Source organism: Balaenoptera acutorostrata, chromosome 4 (assembly GCF_949987535.1).
Source record: "Balaenoptera acutorostrata chromosome 4, mBalAcu1.1, whole genome shotgun sequence".
Taxonomy (NCBI): Eukaryota; Metazoa; Chordata; class Mammalia; order Artiodactyla; family Balaenopteridae; genus Balaenoptera; species Balaenoptera acutorostrata.
The window spans coordinates 84,311,978-84,334,749 of NC_080067.1; the positions used below are offsets into that span (position 1 = coordinate 84,311,978).

The 22,772-nt window shown below is 35.7% G+C and overlaps 1 protein-coding gene across 10 annotated transcripts in view; it reads right to left on the reverse strand.

Annotated features, from left to right (window-relative positions):
* The window catches only part of STXBP5L (syntaxin binding protein 5L), a 384,033-nt gene that overhangs the window by 322,427 nt on the left and 38,834 nt on the right, over positions 1-22,772 (reverse strand). For all 10 annotated transcript variants that reach the window (XM_057545862.1, XM_057545860.1, XM_057545863.1 and 7 more), the window contains exon 3: positions 12,824-12,921. In XM_057545862.1, coding sequence (XP_057401845.1) covers positions 12,824-12,921 — 98 coding nt within the window. The remainder of the gene's footprint in view (positions 1-12,823; positions 12,922-22,772) is intronic.

The following is a 22,772-nucleotide window of genomic DNA, read 5'->3' on the forward strand; positions in this document are numbered from 1 at the left end:
TGCACCATGCTAAGAATAATCAAAAGAAAGCTTTAGTGGCTATATCCATATCAGACAAAGTAAATTTCAGATCAAAGAATATTACCAGAGACAAAGAAGGTCATTTCACAATGTTAAAAGAGTTGAGTCAACAAAATAACTTAATACTTCTAACTGTTCATACAGCTAAAAACAGAGCTTCAAAATACATGAAATAAAACAAAACAAAACTGATAGAACTTCAATGGTAAATAGATCATTCTAAAATGATAGTGGGAGATTTCAGTACCTGTCTCAGTAATAGATAGAAGTAGATTAAAAAATCAGCACAAATATAGATTTGAATAACACTATCAATTTTACCTGATTAATACTTACAGATAAATCCACCCAACAATAGCAGAATACACATTCATTTCAAATGCATATTTAACATTTATCACGATAGACCACAGACAGGGCCATAAAACAAGCTTCAATTAATTTAAAAGGATTCAGGTCATATAAAGTATATTGTCTGACCACAATTGAATTAAATTAGAAATCAATAACAGAAAGATCTCTCTCTGGAAAAATCTCTAATGTTTAGAAACTAAATAAAACACTTATAAATAACCTACACGTAAAGAAAAGAAATCAAGCAGAAATTAGAAAATATTTTAAGCTAAATGGAAGGAAAAAACAACATGTTAAAATTTGGGGATGGAGAATTACAATTCTGCCAAGATGAAAGAGCCCTATTCCTCCCAGTTTCTGTCTTTCACAACTGAAAACAAAAACAAAAACAAAAACCCTGCCCTGGAGATAACATTATAAACAAGCGAAAGGGAACTCTGAGGTAGAAAGGAGAAATGCCCAGGCATCTCAGGAAATGGGGAGTGACACAGCAGTGAGTTCCTTGAGTTTCCTTATTGTGTCCCATATATCCTGGACAGGACACTGCAGAAGTTTCCAACCCAGGACCACCAACTAGCACAAGCAAAAAATAAAGACAAAAACAAAAAACAATCCAAGAAAAGGCTGTTCTCCCAGTCAAAGGACAGAGAATAGGGTAGGCTAAAAGCAAATTGTGACATTACCCACAATTCTAGGCAAACAACAATGAGAAAACCATACTCTCCTCCTTCCCACTCCATGGGAGTTCAACAGAGCTGACTGCAGAGCTGATCTTCTACCTCATCTCACTCCCACCCTGCAGAGAGCACACTTCAACTCCCCCAGCAGGTAGTATTTAAGGGCACAAGCAGATTGCTAATCACCCATCCCCTGCCTGGAAGAAGCAGGTAGCACTTTGTTCCACTGCCAGGTTGTATCAGTGCACTCAGCAGGATGCTGATCACCCATCTCCATACAAGCGGAGGCAGGTGGCAGCAATCCAATCCTGATGCAGTAGTATTAGTGAGTCTAAATTAGCAGTTGATCTTCCATCCCCTTACAAGCATAAGGAAGAGTTGTTCTAATTCCCCCACCAAGGTAGCATCAGTGGAGTCCAAGGGCAACAAGATTGAATAAGGTAGTATAAGGTGGGGCTAGTCATCATTACCTTTCACTCACACCCTCCTAGCACTCCAAGTCAGCAAGGTGGTCTTTCGGAACCAGAATCCTCACTTCCACCTGACAGCAACAAGACTGAACAAGGTGGATGAAGCAGGGCTAGTCAGCAACCACACTGTATCAGAGAATCCTAGTAGGAGCTGAACCTCTATTCACATTGATGAGGCAAAACAAGGTGGTGCAGGGAGAAGTGATTGATACTATGCTTCCTATATCTCCTGATGTCACTGGAGCACAGTGGGAAGATGAACTTCCACCCCATCCATTTGAAGTGAGGCAGTGTCAGTCACTATCCTCTTTTTCTGGGGGTATGTTGACAGGGCTCACCAAGAAACTGAACATGCACACCCACCTGGCACTCAAACTGCAAATGAAGAAGTAAAACTGTCACTATTTGCAGATGACATGATACTATACATAGAAAATCCTAAAGTCTCTATCAGAAAACTACTAGAACTAATTCTACTAGAAACTACTAGAACTACTAGAAATAAATTCAGTAAAGTTGCAGGATACAAAATTAATGTACAGAAATCTGTTACATCTCTATACACTACCAGAAAGAGAAATTAAGAAGACAATCCCATTTGCAATTGCATCAAAAAGAATAAAAGACCTAGGAATAAATTTATCCAAGGAGGTAAAACACTTATATACTGGAAACTATAAGACATTGATGGAAGAAACTGAAAACACAAATAAATGGATAGATATACTGTACTCATGGGTGGAAGAATTAATACTGCTAAAATGTCCATACTATCCAAAGCAATCTAAAGATTCAATGCAATCCCCATCAAAATACCCATGGCATTTATCACAGAACTAGAACAAATAATCCTAAAATTTGTACGGAACCACAAAAGACCTCAAATAGTGAAAGCAATCTTGAGAAAGAAGAGCAAAGCTGGAGGTGTCATGCTCCCTGGTTTTAGACTATATTACAAAGCTATAAGTAATCAAAACAATATGATACTGGCATAAAAGCAGACACATAAACCAATGGAACAGAATCAAGATCCCAGAAATACACGCATGCATATATGGTCAACTAATATTTGACAAGGAAGCCAAGAATACTTAATGGGGAAAAGACAGTCTCTTCAATAAATGATGCTGGGAAAACTGGACAGCCATATGCAAAAGAATGAAGCTGGACCATTATCTTACACTATACACAAAAACTAACTCAAAATGGATTAAGAACTTGAACAAAAGACCTGAAACCATAAAATTCCTAGAAGATAATATAAGCAGTAAGCTCCTGGAAATCATTCTTGCCAATGATTTTTTAGACTTGACCCCAAAAGCAAAAAAACAACAACAAAATACAAAACTAAGTGGGACTACATCAAACTAAAAAGCTCCTGTACAGCAAAGGAAACTGTCAACAAAATGAAAAAGTAACCTATCATATGGGAGAAAATATTTGCAAATCATGTCTGATAAGGGATTAATATCCAAAATATATAAAGAACTCATATGACTCAATAGCAAAAAAACCCAAACAATTCAATTAAAAAATTGGCAGAGGAGCTGAATGGACATTTTTCCAAAGAAGATATACAGATGGCCAAGAGGTACATGAAAAGGTGTTCAACATCACTAATCATCAGGGAAACGCAACTTAAAACCACAATGGGAAACCAGCTCACACCTGTTAAAATGGCTATTACCAGAAAGACAAGGAATAACAAGTGTTAGCAAGGATGTAGAGAAAAGGGAACCCTTGTGCACTGTTAGTGAGACTGTAAATTGGTGCAGGCACTATGAAAAACAGTATGGAAGTTTGCGATTGACATGTAAACACTACTATATTTAAAATAGTTAACCAACAAGGACCTACTGTATAGCACAGAGAACTCGGCTCAGTATTCTTTAATAATCAAAATGGGAAAAGAATTTGAAAAAGAATGGATACTTGTATGTGTATAACTGAATCACTGTGCTGTACACCTGAAATTAACACATCATTGTTAATCAACTATATTCCAATATAAAATAAAATAATTTTTTAAAGAATAAAATAAAATAGAACTACCACACAATCCAGCAATTCCACTTTTGGGTATTTATCAGAAGGAAATGAAAACCTAACTTAAAAAGATATCTATACTCCCATATTCATTGCAGCATTATTTACAATAGCCAAGATATGGAAACAGCCTAAGTGTCCAATGATGGATGAATAGACAAAGAAATGTGGTATACATAGAGAGAGAACAGAATGTTATTCAGCCATATTAAAAGAATGAAATCTAGCCATTTGTGACAACATGGATGGACACTAAAGGCATATGCTGACTGAAATAAGTCAGACAGAGAAAGACAAATACTGTACAATCTCATTTGTAGTGGAATCTAAAAAAAAAACAAACAGAAATACTGAACACGTAGACACAGAGAACAGATTGGTGGTTGCCAAAGGTGGGAGGTGTGGGGTGGGCAGAATCAATGAAGGTGCTCAAAAGGTCAAACTTCCATTATAAAACAAATAAGATCTGAGGACGTAATGCATAGCCTGGTGATTATAGTTAATAATACTCTATTGTATATTTGAAAGTTACTAAGAGAGTAGATCTTTAAAGTTCTCATCCAAAGAAAAAAATTTTTGTAACTATGTGTGGTGATGCATGTTAACTAGACTTATTGTGGTGATCATTTCACAATATATACAGATACTGAATCATTATGTTGTACACCCTTAAGATAATGTTATATGTCAATTACACCTCAATAAAAAAAGAAAAAATGATCCAACAATATGCTGTATACAATAAACTCACTTCAAATACAATGACATAAGTAAGTTTACAGTAAAAGGATGGAAACAGATATAACATGTAAACATTAATTTGTTTTAAAAAAGTAGGAGTGGTTATATTAAGATCACATAAAGTCAATTATAGAGCAAAGAAAATTACTGGAGATAAGTAAAGACATTACATAATGGTAAAGGGATCAATCCATGGAAGATATAACAATCCTAAATGTGTGCACACCAAACCACAGAGTCTCAAAATACAGAAAGAAAAAACTAATGAAGTTAGAAAGAGATAAATATATCCAAAATTAGAGTTTGGAGAATCTAATTCACTCTACTTTCAGGATTTGACAAGAATTTTCAGACAAAAAATTAGCAAGAATATGGAACTCAACAACACAATCAACCAACAATATCTAGTTGACAAATATAAAACATTCCACTCAACAAGAAAAGAATGCACATGTTTTTCCATAGTCCATAGAGTATCCACCAAGACAGATCATATCCTAGGCCACAAAACAAATCTTAACAAATTTAAAAGAACTGAAATCATAAAGAGTGTGTTTTCTGACCATAATGGTATCAAAACTAGAAATCAATAATAAGAAAACTTCCAAACAGTTGCCAATTAATTAAAATACTTCTAAGTAACTGATGGTTCAAAGAAGTCTCAAAGGCAATTTTTAAAACTACATATGATTGAATGAAAATTCAAATGCACATATCAAAATTTGTGGAATCCAGTTAAAGCCATGCTGAGAGGAGAATTAATAACACTAAATGTATACCTTAGAAAAGAGAAAGGGAATCAAATCAATAACGTAGGTTCCTACTTCAAAAAACTAGGAAAAAAGAGCAAAATAAGCTAAAGAAAAGTAAAGAAAGGAAATAATAAAGATAATTCAGAAAAAAATTGAAAAGAATAAAAGAGAAAATCAATTAAACAAAAAGCTAGCTCCTCAAAAACAAAAAAATCAGTAAAATTTATAAACCACTAGTAAAACTACAAACTATGCAAATTTAACAAGATAAAATAGAAAGCTAAAATAGTCCTAAAACTAATTTTTAAAAGTGAATCTGTATTAAAAAAATCTCATAATCTCTAGGCCCAGGTACCCTCATTAGAAAATTCTTCCAAACATTTAAAGAATTAACACCAATTTTATATAAACTATTACAGAAAACAGAAGCAGAGGGAACACTTCTCAGTTCATTTTATGAACCCAGTATTACCCTAATACCGAAAAGCAGATAAAGACAATACAAATAAAAAGTTAACTCAAAATGGAACCTGTATTTAAATATAAAATGTATAACTATAAAATTTTTAGAAAAAAATGAAAGAAAATAATTAAGATCCAAGGTTAGACAAAGAGTTTTAAAAGGTGATACCAAAAGAGCACATGCCAGTCTCCGGTGTCCGAGCTGATAGCCGTGGCTCACGCCCATCTCTGGAGCTCATTTAGGCGGTGCTCTGCCTTCTGTGGGCAGACAGGGAAGGAATCCCCTCTCCTCACACACCCTGAAACAATGGTCTCTTGCCTCTTAGGCAGGTCCAGAGTTTTTCCTGGACTCCCTCCCAGCTAGTTGTAGTGCACTACCCCCTTCAGGCTGTGTTCACGCAGCCAACCCCAGTCTTCTCCCTGGGGTCTGACCTCCGAAGCCTGAGCCTCAGCTCCCAGCACCTATAAAGGAAAAACTGATAAACTGGACTCTGAAAGGCCCTGTTAAGAGGTGAAAAGACAAGTTAAAGACTGGAAGAAGACAAATATCATATTATACCACTTATATGTGGAATCTAAAATATGATACAAATGAATTTATCTACAAAACAGAAACAAACTCACAGACATAGAAAACAAACATGGTTACCAAAGGGGAAAAGAGGGGGAGGGATAAATTAGGAGTTTGGGATTAGCAGATACAAACTACTATATATAAAATAGATAAACAGGGGACCTTCAAGATGGCGGAGGAGTAAGATGCAAAGATCACCTTCCTACCCACAAATATATCGGAAATACATCTACATGTGGAACAACTCCTGTAGAACACCTACTGAACGCTGGCAGAAGACCTCAGACTTCCCAAAAGGCAAGAAAATCCCCACGTACCTGGGTAGGGCAAAAGAAAAAAAGAAGCAACAGAGACAAAAGAATAGGGATGGGACCTGCACCTCTGGGAGGGAGCTGTGAAGGAGGAAAAGTTTCCACTCAATAGGAAACCCCTTCACTGGCGGAGACAGGGGGTGGGCAGGGGAAGCTTCGGAGCCACGGAGGAGTGCACAGCAACAGGGGTGCAGAGGGCGAAGTGGAGAGATTCCAACACAGAGGATCAGTGCCGGCCAGCACTCACCACCCTGAGAGGCTTTGCTCACCCGCCGGGGCAGGTGGGGGCTGTGAGCTGAGGCTCAGGCTTTGGAAGTCAGACCCCAGGAAGAGGACTGGGGTTGGCTGCGTTAACACAGCCTGAAGGGGGCTAGTGCACCACAGCTAGCCGGGAGGGAGTCCAGGAAAAACTCTGGACTGGCCTAAGAGGCACGAGACCATTGTTTCGGGGTGTGCGAGGAGAGGGGATTCCTTCCCTGTCTGCCCACAGAAGGCAGAGCACCACCTAAACAAACTCCAGAGATGGGCACGAGCTGTGGCTATCAGCTCAGACACCAGAGACTGGCATGAAATGCTAACGCTGCTGCTGCAGCCACCACGAATCCTGTGTGCAAGCACAGATCACTATCCACACGCTCTCCCCCCAATCCACTCCCTGGGAGCCTGTGCAACTTGCCACTGCCAGGGTCCCATGATCTAGGGACAACTTTCCCAGGAGAACACACGGCATGCCTCAGGCTGTTGAAGTGTCACAGTGGCCTCTACTGCCACAGGCTCACCCTGCATTCCAATTATAATGACCATACCCCTCCCTCCACACTGCATGAGTGACTCAGAGCCCCCTAATCAGCTGGTGCCTTAACCCCATCCTGTCTGGGTGGGAACAGAAATCTGAGGGCAACCTATACGCAGAGGTGGGGCCAAAACCAAAGCTGAACCCCAGGAGCTGTGGGAACAAAGAAGAGAAAGGGAAATTTCTCCATGCAGCCTCAGAAGCAGCAGATTAAATCTCCACAGTCAACTTGAGGTACCCTGCATCTGTGGAATACCTGACCAGACAACAAATCAACCCAAAATTGAGGCGGTGGACTTTGGGAGCAACTGTAGACTTGGGGTTTGCTGTCTGCGACTGACTTGCTTCTGATTTTTATGTTTATCTTAGTATAGTTTTAAGCGCTTCTTACCATTGGTGGATTTTTTTTTATTGGTTTGGTTGCTCTCTTCTTTTTTTTTATTACTTTTTTACTTTTTTATTTTAATAGTTTTTAATTTTAATTATTTACTTTTATTTCTTTATTTCTTTATTTATTTTTAATTATTATTTTTTTCTTTTTTTCTTCTGAGCCGTGTGGCTGACAGGATCTTGGTACTCCAGCCTGGTGTCAGGCCTGAGCCTCTGAGGTGGGAGAGCCGTGTTCAGGACATTAGACCACCAAAGACCTTGAGCCCCACATAACATCAATTGGCGAGAGCTCTCCCAGAGATCTCCATCTCAGCACTAAGACCCAGCTCCACCCAATGGCGAGCAAGCTCCAGTGCTGGACGCCCCATGGAAAACAACTAGGTAGACAGGAACACAACCCCACCCATTAGCAGAGGGGATGCTTAAAATAATACTAAGTTCACAGACACCCCAAAACACACCACTGGATGCAGCCCTGCCCACCAGAAAGACAATATCCAGCCCCAGCCACCAGGACACGGTCACCAGTCTCCTCCACGAGGAAGCCTACACAAGCCACTGAACCAACCTTAGCCACTGGGGGCAGACACCAAAAACAACGGGAACTACAAATCTGCAGTCTGTGAAAAGGAGATCCCAAACACAGTAAGTTAAACAAAATGAGAAGACAGACAAATATGCAGCAGATGAAGGAGCAAGGTAAAAATCAACCAGACCAAACAAATGAAGAGGAAATAGGCAGTCTACCTGAAAAAGAATTCAGAGTAATGAGAGTAAAGGTAATCCAAAATCTTGGAAACAGAATGGAGAAAATACAAGAAATGTTTAACAAGGACCTAGAAGAACTAAAGAGCAAACAAACAATGATGAACAACACAATAAATGAAATTTAAAATTCTCTAGAAGGAATCAATAGCAGAATAACTGAGGCAGAAGAACGGATAAGTAACTTGGAAGATAAAATAGTGGAAATAACTACCGCAGAGCAGAATAAAGAAAAAAGAATGAAAAGAACTGAGGACAGTCTCAGAGACCTCTGGGACAACATTAAATGCACCAACATTTGAATTATAGGGGTCCCAGAAGAAGAAGAGAAAAAGAAAGGGACTGAGAAAATATTTGAAGAGATTATAGTTGAAAATTTCCTTAACATGGGAAAGGAAATAGTCAATAAAGTCCAGAAAGCACAGAGAGTCTCATACAGGATAAATCCAAGGAGAAACACACCAGGACATATACTAATCAAACTATCAAAATAAAATACAAAGAAAGAATATTAAAAGCAGCAAGGGAAAAACAACAAATAACATACAAGGGAATCCCCATAAGGTTAACAGCTGATCTTTCAGCAGAAATTCTGCAAGCCAGAAGGGAGTGGCAGGATATACTTAAAGTCATGAAGGAGAAAAATCTACAACCAAGGTTACTCTACCCAGCAAGGATCTCATTCAGATTTGATGGAGAAATTAAAACCTTCACAGACAAGCACAAAAGCTGAGAGAGTTCAGCACCACCAAACCAGCTTTACAAAAAATGCTTAAGGAACTTCTCTAGGCAGGAAATGCAAGAGAAGGAAAAGACCTACAAAAACAAAGCCAAAACAATTAAGACACTGGTAATAGGAACATACATATCGATAATTACCTAATGTAAATGGATTAAATGCTCCAACCAAAAGACATAGACAGGCTGAATGGATACAAAAACAAGACCCGTATATATGTTGTCTACAAGGGACCCACTTCAGACCTAGGGACACATACAGACTGAAAGTGAGGGGATGGAAAAAGATATTCCATGCAAATGGAAATCAGAAGAAAGCTGGAGTAGCAATTCTCATATCAGACAAAATAGACTTTAAAATAAAGACTATTATAAGAAACAAAGAAGGACACTACATAATGATCAAGGGATCAATCAAAGAAGAAAATATAACAATTGCAAATATTTATGCACCCAACACAGGAGCACCTCAGTACATAAGGGAAATGCTAACTGCCAGAAAAGGGGAAATCGACAGTAACACAATAATAGTAGGGGATTTTAACACCCCACTTTCACCAATGGACAGATCATCCAAAATAAAAATAAATAAGGACACACAAGCTTTAAATGACACATTAAAGAAGATGGACTTAATTGATATTTATAGGACATTCCATCCAAAAACAACAGAACACACTTTCTTCTCAAGTGTGCATGGAACATTCTCCAGGATAGACCATATCTTGGGTCACAAATTAAGCTTTTGTAAATTTAAGAAAATTGGTATCATATCAAGTATCTTTCCTGACCACAATGCTATGAGACTAGATATCAATTACAGGAAAAAAACTGTAAAAAATACAAACACATGGAGGCTAAACAATACGCTACTAAATAACCAAGAGATCACTGAAGAAATCAAAGAGGAAATCAAAAAATACCTAGAAACAAATGACAATGAAAACAAGATGACCCAAAACCTATGGGATGCAGCAAAAGCAGTTCTAAGAGGGAAGTTTATAGCAATACAATCCTACCTCAAGAAACAAGAGGAATCTCAAATAAACAACCTAACCTTATTCCTAAAGCAAGTAGAGAAGAATGAAAAAAAAACCCAAAGTTGGCAGAAGGAAAGAAATCATAAAGATGAGAGCAAAAAAATAAATAAAAAATAAATGAAGGAAACAATAGCAAAGATCAAGAAGACAAAAGCTGGTTCTTTGAGAAGATAAATAAAATTGATAAACCATTAGCCAGACTCATCAAGAAAAAAGGGAGAAGACTCAAATCAACAGAATTAGAAATGAAAAAGAAGTAAAAACTGACACTGCAGAAATACATAAAGGTTTGTGACCACCTAGAGGGGTGGGATAGGGAGGGTGGGAGGGAGATGCAAGAGGGAGGGCATATGGGGATACATGTATATGTATGGCCGATTCACTTTGTTATAAAGCAGAAACTAAGACACCATTGTAGAGCAATTATACTCCAATAATAATGTTAAAAGAAAAAAAGAAATACATAGAATCATGAGAGATTACTACAAGCAACTATATGCAAATAAAATGGACAACCTGGAAGAAATGGACAAATTCGTAGAAAAGCACACCCTTCCGAAACTGAACCAGGAAGAAATAGAAAATATAAACAGACCAATCACAAGCACTGCAATTGAAACTGTAATTAAAAATCTTCAAACAAAAGCCCAGGACCAGATGGCTTCACAGGCAAATTCTATCAAACATGTAGAGAAGAGCTAACACCTATCCTCTCAAACTCTTCCAAAAAATAGTAGAGGGAGGAACACTCCCAAACTCATTCTACGAGGCCACCACCCTGATACCAAAACCAGACAAAGATGTCACAAAAAAAGAAAACTATAGACCAATATCACTAATGAACATAGATGCAAAAATCCTCAACATAATACTAGCAAACAGAATCCAACAGCACATTAAAAGGATCATACACCATGATCAAGTGGGGTTTATCCCAGGAATGCAAGCATTCTTCAATATATGCAATTCAATCAATGTGATACACCATAATAACAAACTGAAGGATAAAAGCCATATGATTATCTCAATAGGTGCAGAAAAAGCTTTCGACAAAATTCAACACCCATTTATGATAAAAACTCCCCAGAAAGTAGGCATAGAGGGAACTTACCTCAACATAATAAAGGCCATATATGACAAACCCACAGCCAACATTGTTCTCAATGGTGAAAAACAGAAACCATTTCCTCTAAAATCAGGAACAAGACAAGGATGTCCACTCTCACCACTATTATTCAACATAGTTTTGGAAGTGTTAGCCACAGCAATCAGAGAAGACAAAGAAATAAAAGGAATCCAAATCGGAAAAGAAGAAGTAAAGCTGTCACTGTTTGCAGATGACATGATACTATACATAGAGAATCCTAAAGATGCTACCAGAAAACTACTAGAGCTAATCAATGAATTTAGTAAAGTAGCAAGATACAAAATTAATGCACAGAAATCTCTTGCATTCCTATACACTAATGATGAAAAATCTGAAAGACAAATTAAGGAAACACTCCCACTTACCACTGCAACAAAAAGAGTAAAATACCTAGGAATTAACCTACCTAAGGAGACAAAAGACCTGTATGCAGAAAACTATAAGACACCGATGAAAGAAATTAAAGATGATACCAATAGATGGAGAGATATACCATGTTCTTGGATTGGAAGAATCAACATTGTGAAAATGACTCTACTACCCAAAGCAATCTACAGATTCAATGCAATCCCTATCAAACTACCAATGGCATTTTTCACAGAACTAGAACAAAAAATTTCACAATTTGTATAGAAACACAAAAGACTCCGAAGAGCCAAAGCAATCTTGAGAAAGAAAAATGGAGCTGGAGGAATCAGGCTCCCGGACTTCAGACTATACTACAAAGCTACAGTAATCAAGACAGTATGGTACTGGCACAAAAACAGAAATATTGATCAATGGAACAGGATAGAAAGCCCAGAGATAAACCCATGCACATAGGGTCACCTTATCTTTGATAAAGGAGGCAAGAATATACAATGGAGAAAAGATACCCTCTTCAATAAGTGGTGCTGGGAAAACTGGACAGCTACATGTAAAAGAATGAAATTAGAACACTTCCTAACACCATACACCAAAATAAGCTCAAAATGTATTAAAGACCTAAATGTAAGGCCAGACACTATAGAACTCTTAGAGGAAAACATTTACAGAAACGGGATGACACTAAAACAAAATTTGGGAGGAAATTCACAGCCCTACAGGCATATATTAGAAAAGAAGAAAGTTCTCAAATCTGTGTCCTCAGTTTCCACCTTAAAACACTAGAAAAAGATAAAATGAAACCCAAGATTAATCAAAAGAAGGGAAATTTAAAAAATCAAACCAGGAATCAATGAAATAAAATATAGGAAAACAATACAGAAAAGCAATGAAACCAAAAGTTGGTTCTTATGAAAATCAGTGCAGCTGATAAGCTTCTAGTCAGACTAATCAGGAAAAAGTAGAAGACACAAATCACCAATATCAGGGATTTTAAAAGGAGCATCAATACTTATCTCACAGACATTAAATATATGCCAATAAATTTGATGATGTGGGTTACTCATTTCTAAAGAAACAATAAACTTTATTTGGTCATAAATATTTCACTTACCTAAATATTTAAGGAAATGTAATTGGTATTAGTATAGCAAATAACGAACCAAAAATTAAGGATACATTCGTATAGCACCAGTTCTCGTCCCAATAGCCAAGATTTTCTGAACTGGATCAAAGGCTAATGCTGTGGGCTGATAAGGAAAACCATGCCGAACTGTCTGAAAGAGAGAAAACAGTGAAAATAGTCATCAGGGAAATAAAAATTAAAATCACAACAAGATACCACTATCCAACCACCAGAATGGCTAAAATAATTATTTATTTAATTTTTAAAAAATTACTACCAAGTATTGTTGGTAGGAGTGTAAAATGACACAACCACTTTAGAAAAATGTGCTATAGTTCTTTAAAAACTAAACATATACCTGTCCTATGACCTAGAAATTCCACTCCTATGTATGTACCCAAGGAAACGAAGAGCATATGCCCACATAATAATTTGTATAAGTATGCCCCTAACAGCTTTATACATAACAACCTACAAACAGCCCAGGTGACAATCAACAAGAGAATTCAAAAACAAAACTGTGGTATGTGCATACAGTAGAATACTACTCAACAATTAAAAGATAAAAACTAATGACAGAAGCCAAAACATGGATGATTCTCAAATATATTATGCTAAGTAAAAGAAGCAATACACAAAGAGTACATATAGTATGATTACATTTATATTAAATTCTAAACAAGTAAAACTAACCTATGGTGAAAAAAATCAGAACAGTGGTTGACTTGAGGAGAACTGACTGGAAGGGGTATGAAGGAACTTTATTGAGTGAAGGTAATATCCTATATTTTGACAAGGTTGGAATTACACATGTGTATACTTTAGTCAAAACTCATCAAACATTACAATAAAATTTGTGACTTAACATATAAATACATATATGAGTGTTCCAGTATAATTCTTTCAACTCCTCTGTATGTTTGAAAGCTTTCATAATAACACAGCGGGAAAGAAAGGAAAGAAAAATATAAAGAGTTCATAATATCACAAAAGAGATAAGACTAACATGTAAAAAAGGAATATGCAATATTAGACAGGAATTAATTTCAATATGAAATGTGCTATAACTTTTCCAAAAAAATAGAGGACTCATATAGGTCAGGTTAAAAGGGATTCTATACCTTGTTCAGACACATATTTAGTGCTCTAAAAACTATTTTTAATGGAAATATCTTTATAATAAAATATGGCTTTTGTAAATATTTGAAGATGAAAAGATTAACTATATAGCATGTAGTTTATCTAAAACTCATTCCCCAGAGAAAACACAGTAAGGAGTTCATTGCATAAACTCATTTTCTTTTAAAGCATATATAAACATATATGCATATGCATATTAACTAATATATAACCAGATCTGTAATCTGGTTTTCTCACTTAGCAGTATATCATAGAAGTATTTCCACAAAAAAATATGTTTAGATGTATAATGCGTCAACCTATTTAAAGGGTGCAGAACTTATTATAGTATGAATATACCACAATGTCTTTAACCAACTACTGTTCTATAACCTCCAAATAATTCTCAACTAAGTTGGTTAAAAAATTATTACTAAGAAAACCCATTTTCTATTCATGATCCTTAACTGAGGTGTTTCCCCTTTGATTCTGAACTGTCCTTCTTATTTTGACTTATAAACAGAATTGTCAAAAGGAAGATATTCATAATCTTCATGCAGATCAATGTGGATAACAATAATCAGAATATAGTTTCTCTCAAAAAAAATTAGAACAGGTGGGAACACTTCCCAACTCATTCTATGGCCAGTATTACCCTGATCCCAGAAACAAAGTCATCACAAGAAAAGAAAACTAAATATCACTAATTCTTAATTAATATAGGTATAAAAATCCCCAATAAAATATTAGCAAACCAATTCCAGCAACATATAAAAAGGAAACACAATATGACTTGGTAGAATTTATCCCAGGAATGCAAGGTTGGTTTAACATCAAAAAATTAATGTAATATCCTATCTCAATAAAACGTAGGACAAAAATCACATGGTCACCTCAATAGATGCAGAAAAATTATTTCGGAAAATCCAACACCCATTCATGTTAAAAAGCACTGAATAAATAGAACTGTAGAGAGCTTCCTCAATCTGATAAATGGCATGTACAAAAAACCAACAGCTAACATCATACTAATTAGTGAAAGAATAAATGCTTTCCCTCTAAGATCAGGAATGAAACAAGTATGTCAGCTCTTGCCACTTCTACATCCTATCCAGGGCAATTAGGAAAGAAAAAAAGAAAGACATCAGATTTTTTTGAAAAAGGAACTAAAACTATATGCAGATGACATGATCTTGTGTATATAAGCCTAAGAAATACACTGAAAAATTATTAGAACTAATAAAGAAGTTAAGCAAGATTACAAAATTAATGTACAAATCAATTATATTTCTATATACTAGCAATGCACTATCCAAAAATGAAATTAAGAGAACAATGTCATTTACAATAGCAACCAAAGGAATAAAACATTCAGTAATAAAATGAACAAAAGAAGTACAAAACTTACATGCTAAAAACTACAAAACACTTTTGAAAAAAATTTAAGACAACCTAAATAAAAGGAAATGCTTCTCATACCCATGGATTAAAATACTTACTATTGTTAAGGTGACAATACTCCACAGATTGATCTTCAGAATCAATGCAATCCCTAACAAAACCCCAGCTGGCTTTTTTTTGCAGAAATTGACAAGTCGACCCTAAGATTCATATGGGTATTCAAGAGGCCCAGAATACCAAAATGATCTTGAAAAGGAAGAACAAAATTGGAGCACTCACATTTTTAAAATTTAGACAAATCTACAGTAATCAAGACAATGAGGTACTGGCATAGGATAAACGTTTAGATCAATGGAACAGCACTGAGATTCCAGAAACAAATGTTCACATTTTCAGTCAGTTGATTACTGTCAAGGGTGCTAAGACAATTCAATGAGAAATGAACAGTCTTTTAACAAATGATACTGCAACAACTGGATATCAACATGCAAAAGAATCAAGTTGGACTCTTGTATGTACAAACTAACTCAAAATGGATCATAGACCTAAATGTAAGGGCCAAAACTATAAAAATTTTAGAAGAAAACATATGCTTAAATCTTAGTGACTTAGGATTAGGCAATGGTTTCTTACATATGACCCCAAAAGCACAAGCAATAAATTAAAAATAGATAAATTGAATGTTGTGAGAATTAAAAACTTTTGTGCTGTAGAGGATACTATCAAGAAAGTAAAAAGACAACCAACAGAATGGGAGAAAATATTTGCAAATCATATATCTGATAAGGAATTTATATCCAGAATAAATAAAGAACTCTTACAACTCAATAATAAAAAGACAAATAACTCAATTTAAAAAATGGGCAAAGGATCTTAATAGACACTTATCCAAAAATATATATATAAATGACCAATAAGCACATGGTAAGATGCTCAACATCATTAGCCATTAGGGAACTGCAAATCATATCCACAATGAGCTATAACTGCATACTCACTAGGTTGGCTACAAAAAAAGATATTAATACAGGTTGACTAAGATGTAGAGAAATTGGAGCCCTAATACAGCTGGTAGAAATGTAAAATCATGTAGTGTCTTTGGAAAATAGTTCGGCATTTCCTCAAAATGTGAAATAGAGTTACCCTATAACCCAGGGATTCCACTCCTGGGTATATATATAACCAATGAAAATAAAAAAGAAATCCATATAAAACTTTTATACAAATATTCATAGCAACATGACTCAAAATATTCAAAAAGTAGAAACAACTCAAACATTCATCAACTGATGAATGGATAGATGAAATTTGCTATGTCCGTACAATGGAATATTATTCATCAATAAAAGAGACTGAAGTATGATACATGCTACAACAGGGATGTACCTTGAAAATGAAAGAAGCCAGTCATATATTGTATAATTCCATTTATATGGAATGTACAGAATAGAAAAGTCTATAGAGAGAGAAATGATTGGGTTGGCCAAAAGGTTCATTCAGTTTTTTCTGTAAGATGGCTCTAGTAGCTCTTAGTCATCTTTAACTCCATTCAAAACAATTTTGTTAGATTGTATGTGACAGCTGTCATATCAGTGTATATTTTAAAAAAGCCATCAAAATTGGTGAATTTTTGTGTAGCCATTTTAAAATTGAAGATGGAAGAAAGAAAGCAACATTTTCAGCATATTATGCTGTATTATTTCACGAAAGGTTAAAACGCAGCTGAAACGCAAAAAAGATTTGTGCAGTGTATGGAGAAGGTGCTGTGACTGATCAAACGTGTCAAAAGTGGTTTGCGAAGTTTTATGCTGGAGATTTCTTGCTGGACGATGCTCCACGGTCAGGCAGGCCGGTTGAAGTTGACAGCAATCAAATCGAGACATTAACTGAGAACAATCAACGTTATACCACTCGGGAGATAGCCAACATACTCAAAATATCCAAATCAAGCGTTGAAAATCATTTGCACAGCTTGGTTACGTTAATTGCTTTGATGTTTGGGTTCCACATAAGTTAAGTGAAAAAAAACTTCTTGACCATATTTCCGCATGCAATTCTCTACTTAAACGTAATGAAAACGTTCCGTTTTTAAAACAAATTATGACGGGTGATGAAAAGTGGATACTGTACAATAATGTGGAATGGAACAGATCCTGGGGCAAATGAAATGAACCACCACCAACCACACCAGAGGCCAGTCTTCATCCAAAGAAGGTGATGTTGTTTATATGGTGGGATTGGAAAGGAGTCCTCTATCATGAGCTCCTTCTGGAAAACGAAACAATTAATTCCAACAAGTACTGCTCCCAGTTAGACCAACTGATAGCAGCACTTGATGAAAAGCATCCAGAATTAGTCAACAGAAAACGCACAATCTTTCATCAGGATAATGCAAGGCTGCATGTTTCTTTGACGACTAGGCAAAAACTGTTACAGCTTGGCTGGGAAGTTCTGATTCATCCACCATATTCACCAGACATTGCACCTTCAGATTTCTATTTATTTAGGTCTTTACAAAATTCTCTTAATGGAAGAAATTTCAATTCCCTGGAAGACTGTAAAAGGCACCTGGAAAAGTTCTTTGCTCAAAAAGATAAAAAGTTTTGGGAAGATGGAATTATGAAGTTGCCTGAAAAATGGCAGAAGGTAGGGGAACAAAAGGGTGAATACGTTGTTCAATAAAGTTCTTGCTGAAAATGAAAATGTGCCTTTTATTTTTACTTAAAAACTGAAGGCACTTTTTGGCCAACCCAATATATTACTGGTTGCCTAGGAATGGGGGAGAGGGGCTCTGGATAATGGGCATTTACTGCTAATGAGTACAGAGTTGCTTTGGGGGTGATGAAATGTTCTAAAAGTGATTATGGTGGTTGTTACATAACTGTGAATATACTAAAAACCAGTGAAATGTATGCTTTAACTGGGTGAATTTTATTTTAATTTGGAAGAAAAAATACTGTTCTCCTCAAGAATATCAAATATTCTGATATTGCATCATCAGACAATGTATACAATAAGAAGTTAGGATCAGTTGGGATATCTGGCTGATTTCAAAAGAATCAAGGCTATCAACTGGAATGACATAGATGCAGTAAAAAAAAAATTAAAGCAGAGAAAAATGTAGGACAACTGAGTCTGAAGACAACTTGTCAAGGTCAAAAATTCTCAATTTTAGACAGAGTCAGAAAGGGTTGTTGAAATACTATAGTTTATGTTCAGTTGGTGAAATAAGCAAAGCTGATCACCAACAAATAAAATGAGGTTCTTAAATATCTAATTTTTCCTAATATTATTTTGTTTCTCTTGCTTTGTTTTACTCTCTGTATTCGTCTGCTCAGGCTGCTATAACAAAATACTGGATAGCTTAAACAAGGGCAGTATGAGGCAAAGAAGAACTCATAATAGGCCTGGCTGACTGGGCTTAATATTATCATAATATTTCAAAACAGCCTCAAAACCACCTATGACAGAGACTGTCTGTTGCTCCCCACTATCTTCTACTCCCCTTTTTCTACAGCACTAAAATTTTGAGTTCAGCACATGGCAATCCAGTTCACACTATATTTCCCAGCCTCCACTGCCGAGATTAGATTCTAAACAAAGGAATGAGAGCAGAAATGATATAAACCCATAAACATAAGGGCAAATACAACTTATTTTTCTCACCTTTCTACTAACTGGAAAATGGATTCAGTGGCAGGAATTGGATCAGCCATCTTAGAACATGAGATGAAAGCCATATGTCAAGGACAGTAGAGCACCAAGATAGAAAGACCTTGTTGGGTTCCAGATACCATAAAGCCATTGAATCAGTCCTTGGTTGCTTAATCTTAGACAGATTTCATGAAAGAGAAATAAACTTCTACATTGTTTAAGCTGCAGTTATTATGGCTTGTTAAAACATCTTAACTGTCATCCTAACACCCATACCAACCATTCATTCCTAAAAAGAAGAAAATATTTATTAGACCACCAAGTTAGTTTATGGGGAATGTTCCCTAGTATTGCTCATTAGTCTGAAAAATGAAAGAAGCAAATATGGGACTTCCCTGGTGGCCCAGTAGTTAAGAATCAACCTGCCAATGCAGGGGACACGGGTTCAAGCCCTGGTCCAGGAAGATCCCACATGCCAGGGAGCAACTAAGCCCGTGTGCCACAACTACTGAACCTGTGCTCTGGAGCTTGCGAGCCACAACTACTGAGCCCACGTGCCACAACTACTGAAGCCCTTACACCTAGAGCCGGTGCTCTGCAACAAGAGAAGCCACCTCAATGAGAAGCCCGTGCACCACAACAAAGAGTAGTCCCCACTCGCCGCAACTACAGAAAGCCCGCGCACAGCAACAAAGACCCAATGCAGCCAAAAATAAATTAATTAATTAATTTTTAAAAAGATACAAATATGGCTTTTGATTCTATACTACTAGAATTCCAACTTGCTACCATATTGGTGATTCATGCTTATATTTACCATATCTCTATACTACTGATGTGCCAAAGCTATCATTTCTATAATCTGAGCATAGAACTCCTAATATCATATACCAGTTTTCATCTAATAACATGAATGCAACAATTGAAAACTACCAGATATAGAAAATAAAACTACCTATAGATTACAGAAGATAAAATATTACAATTATGAAATAAATTTATTCTATTTAAAATTCCTCTAGATAGACGATTTGCCTCTAAATATTTATGATTACATAATATGTACATTTTCTGATATAAGTTCACTTGCCTGGTTAGGTCTACAAATGTTACACTCTGGGGAAAGGGTAGAGTCGGGTAAATCATTCCTGATCTTGGATCCAGAAACTGGAAGTTAACCACAGTCTCAAAATTTGTTCAGTAAGTCATAAAGTCATATAATCTGAGATAAAATATCTGGGCTATTCTACTACAGAAAAGAACATTCACATGGACACACATATTTTGGTAAGCAAAAACCAATTATTACTGTAACTGTGGAGTAACTCCCATTGATGGGAAAATTCCCTCAATTTCAATGATATTTGTTTCCAATAACAGCCAAATTACTTGAACTTTGAGGGTTTTTAGGGATATGTGTGTATGTCCATAGCTCTTCTCTAAATGTGATGTCATCTTAGATCCCTGAAAATATTGCTGAATGATTTCCTGCTCCCTTGGATGAAGAATAAGACTAAGAGAACTATGATAGGCATATGACACCATGGAATGGCATAATGGTAACAAAAATAACAAGTCCCTATGAAACCCCGTCACTTTGCGATAGAAAGGTAAGATTGTTCTATATGCACAAGTATGGCAAAATACCTTCTCATGCAAATGCCATTGGCAATTGATGTATTGGTACCAGTTTCTCATTAAGACTTTTAAATCTCTTGAAAGAATGAGAAAACCACCATGCTCAAAGATCTAAAAGGCAGTTGATACTAAAATTAAAGGAGAGGGACTTCCCTGGCGGTACAGTGGTTAAGACTCCATCCTTCCAATGCAGGGGGCGCGGGTTCTATCCCTGGTTGGGGAACTGAGATCCCACATGCTGCGTGGTGTGGCCAAAAAATTAAATTAGAATAATGCCCAAATATACCCCCATTTTATAAGATATTTGGAAGTAGATATAACAGAAATGTGATTTTATGATTAATATTTAAAATTTTTATATCCTATTTTCTTTTTTCATTTTAGTTTTATTTTTATCAAACTCAATCATGCCACATAATTTAAAAGGTCAGATAATTCTATAGGACATGTCACGAAAATTAGAAATAATCTGTCCCCTTCCCTTGCCCATTTCCTGCTTTCTAGAGGATCTTGTTGCTATTTGTTTTGACATTTACCTAATGTGTCTGAAAATAACATTTTTATATTGCTGTTTACTGACTTTTCAAAAAATTCTCTTTTTTCTCCCACCTCCTCATTACACATACAAGCACACTTGCCATATCCCTATCTTCTCAATAAATCATAGCAGTTAGTGTTAACACTCTATTAATACTGCTCTCTTAGTTTGCCTCACAAATGTTTTATTCCCTGAGGTTACATTTTTTTAAGTTGCATTTGCTAAGTTTTTATGTGCTTTTGTCACTAATTCAACCCCAAACTTTTCCCCAATTGCCCACATTATCTTTCAGTATGTTAAACACAACAGGTATATAGATTCAGAGAGAGGAAGGAGAAAGAGACAGAGAGGGAAAGAGAGAGAAAGGGACAGACTATTTACATAAAGTTCAAACAATCCTTAATGACTTAAAGCAAATCAGCTGTTGCCTGGGTCCAGGAACAGAAAGAGGGATGGGCTGCTGCAAAGGCCACAAGTGATGAAAATGTTTGTCTTAGTGATTTCACAGGAAACACATCACATAGTACAGTATACATAATTTCAGATTGTTTTAAGCATTATAAAGTAAATAATTATGAATATAGGTACAAAATACTAAACAAGATACTAGTTAATCCAATCCAGTAATGTATACTAACAATGATAAACCAAGACCAAATTATTGTTTATCCCAAAAATTTAAGTATGTACATATACCTCATATTTCATTTGTTGCTAACATATTTCATCCTTTTCTTTTCCTTAATTAAAATTTTAAGTTTTTGAGACCTTAGCCTTGAAACTGGGGGCACTTCTGCTTACAAAATAAACCTTGACAAGATACAGACACAGAAAAGCAAATAATATTCTTCATCATATAAATGTCTTTGCAAATGCCATTTCTAAAAAGGAGCCTATACCTTACAGATTGATGCTACCTCTTGTGAATACAATCTTTAGTTTTTAAGCAGTCTCTAATTCTGATTGGTTGTTTTATTTATTAATGTGTTCCCCTGACAATAATATTTAAATTGACATAGCATTTTCAGAAAAATATAAATACATGTGAGTTTTCTTATAAAGCCAGAAGAAGATCATTAGTACTTTTTCTTTCGTAAGGATGGAAGAGAAAATAAAATGTTAAAGTATGTCTCTGTTGGGTTTAGATAGAGTTTGGTTGCCTAATCTCATTTAAATTAACACAAAGACAGCTCAATATCAGGATATGTACTGACATTCATTAAATCAACAAATAAAAAGATAAAACCTCAAGATTATATCAGTAAGTTCTGGAAAGACATTTGATAAAATTCAGCAGTCAATCCAAGTAAACATCTTATGTAAAACAGGATTAGAGGAAAACTACTTATATATGATAAATATTAACAATAACAAAAATAACAACAAATATAATACTAAACAGCAGAAAGGTATAGTATTCCCATTAAAGTCAGGAAGAAGAAATACATGCTCATTATTCCCATTATTGTTCAGCTTTGTTTTAGAGATTCAAGCTAATTTAGTAAGATAAGAAATTGAAATAATAAATATATAAATATAGGAAAGTAAAAAACAAATTACTAAAATTTTTTGGAAGAAAAAGAATCTGGTAATTCGTCTAGATACAAGGTAAGCAGACAAAAATCAGCAACTTTTCCCTCCACTAAAAGTAA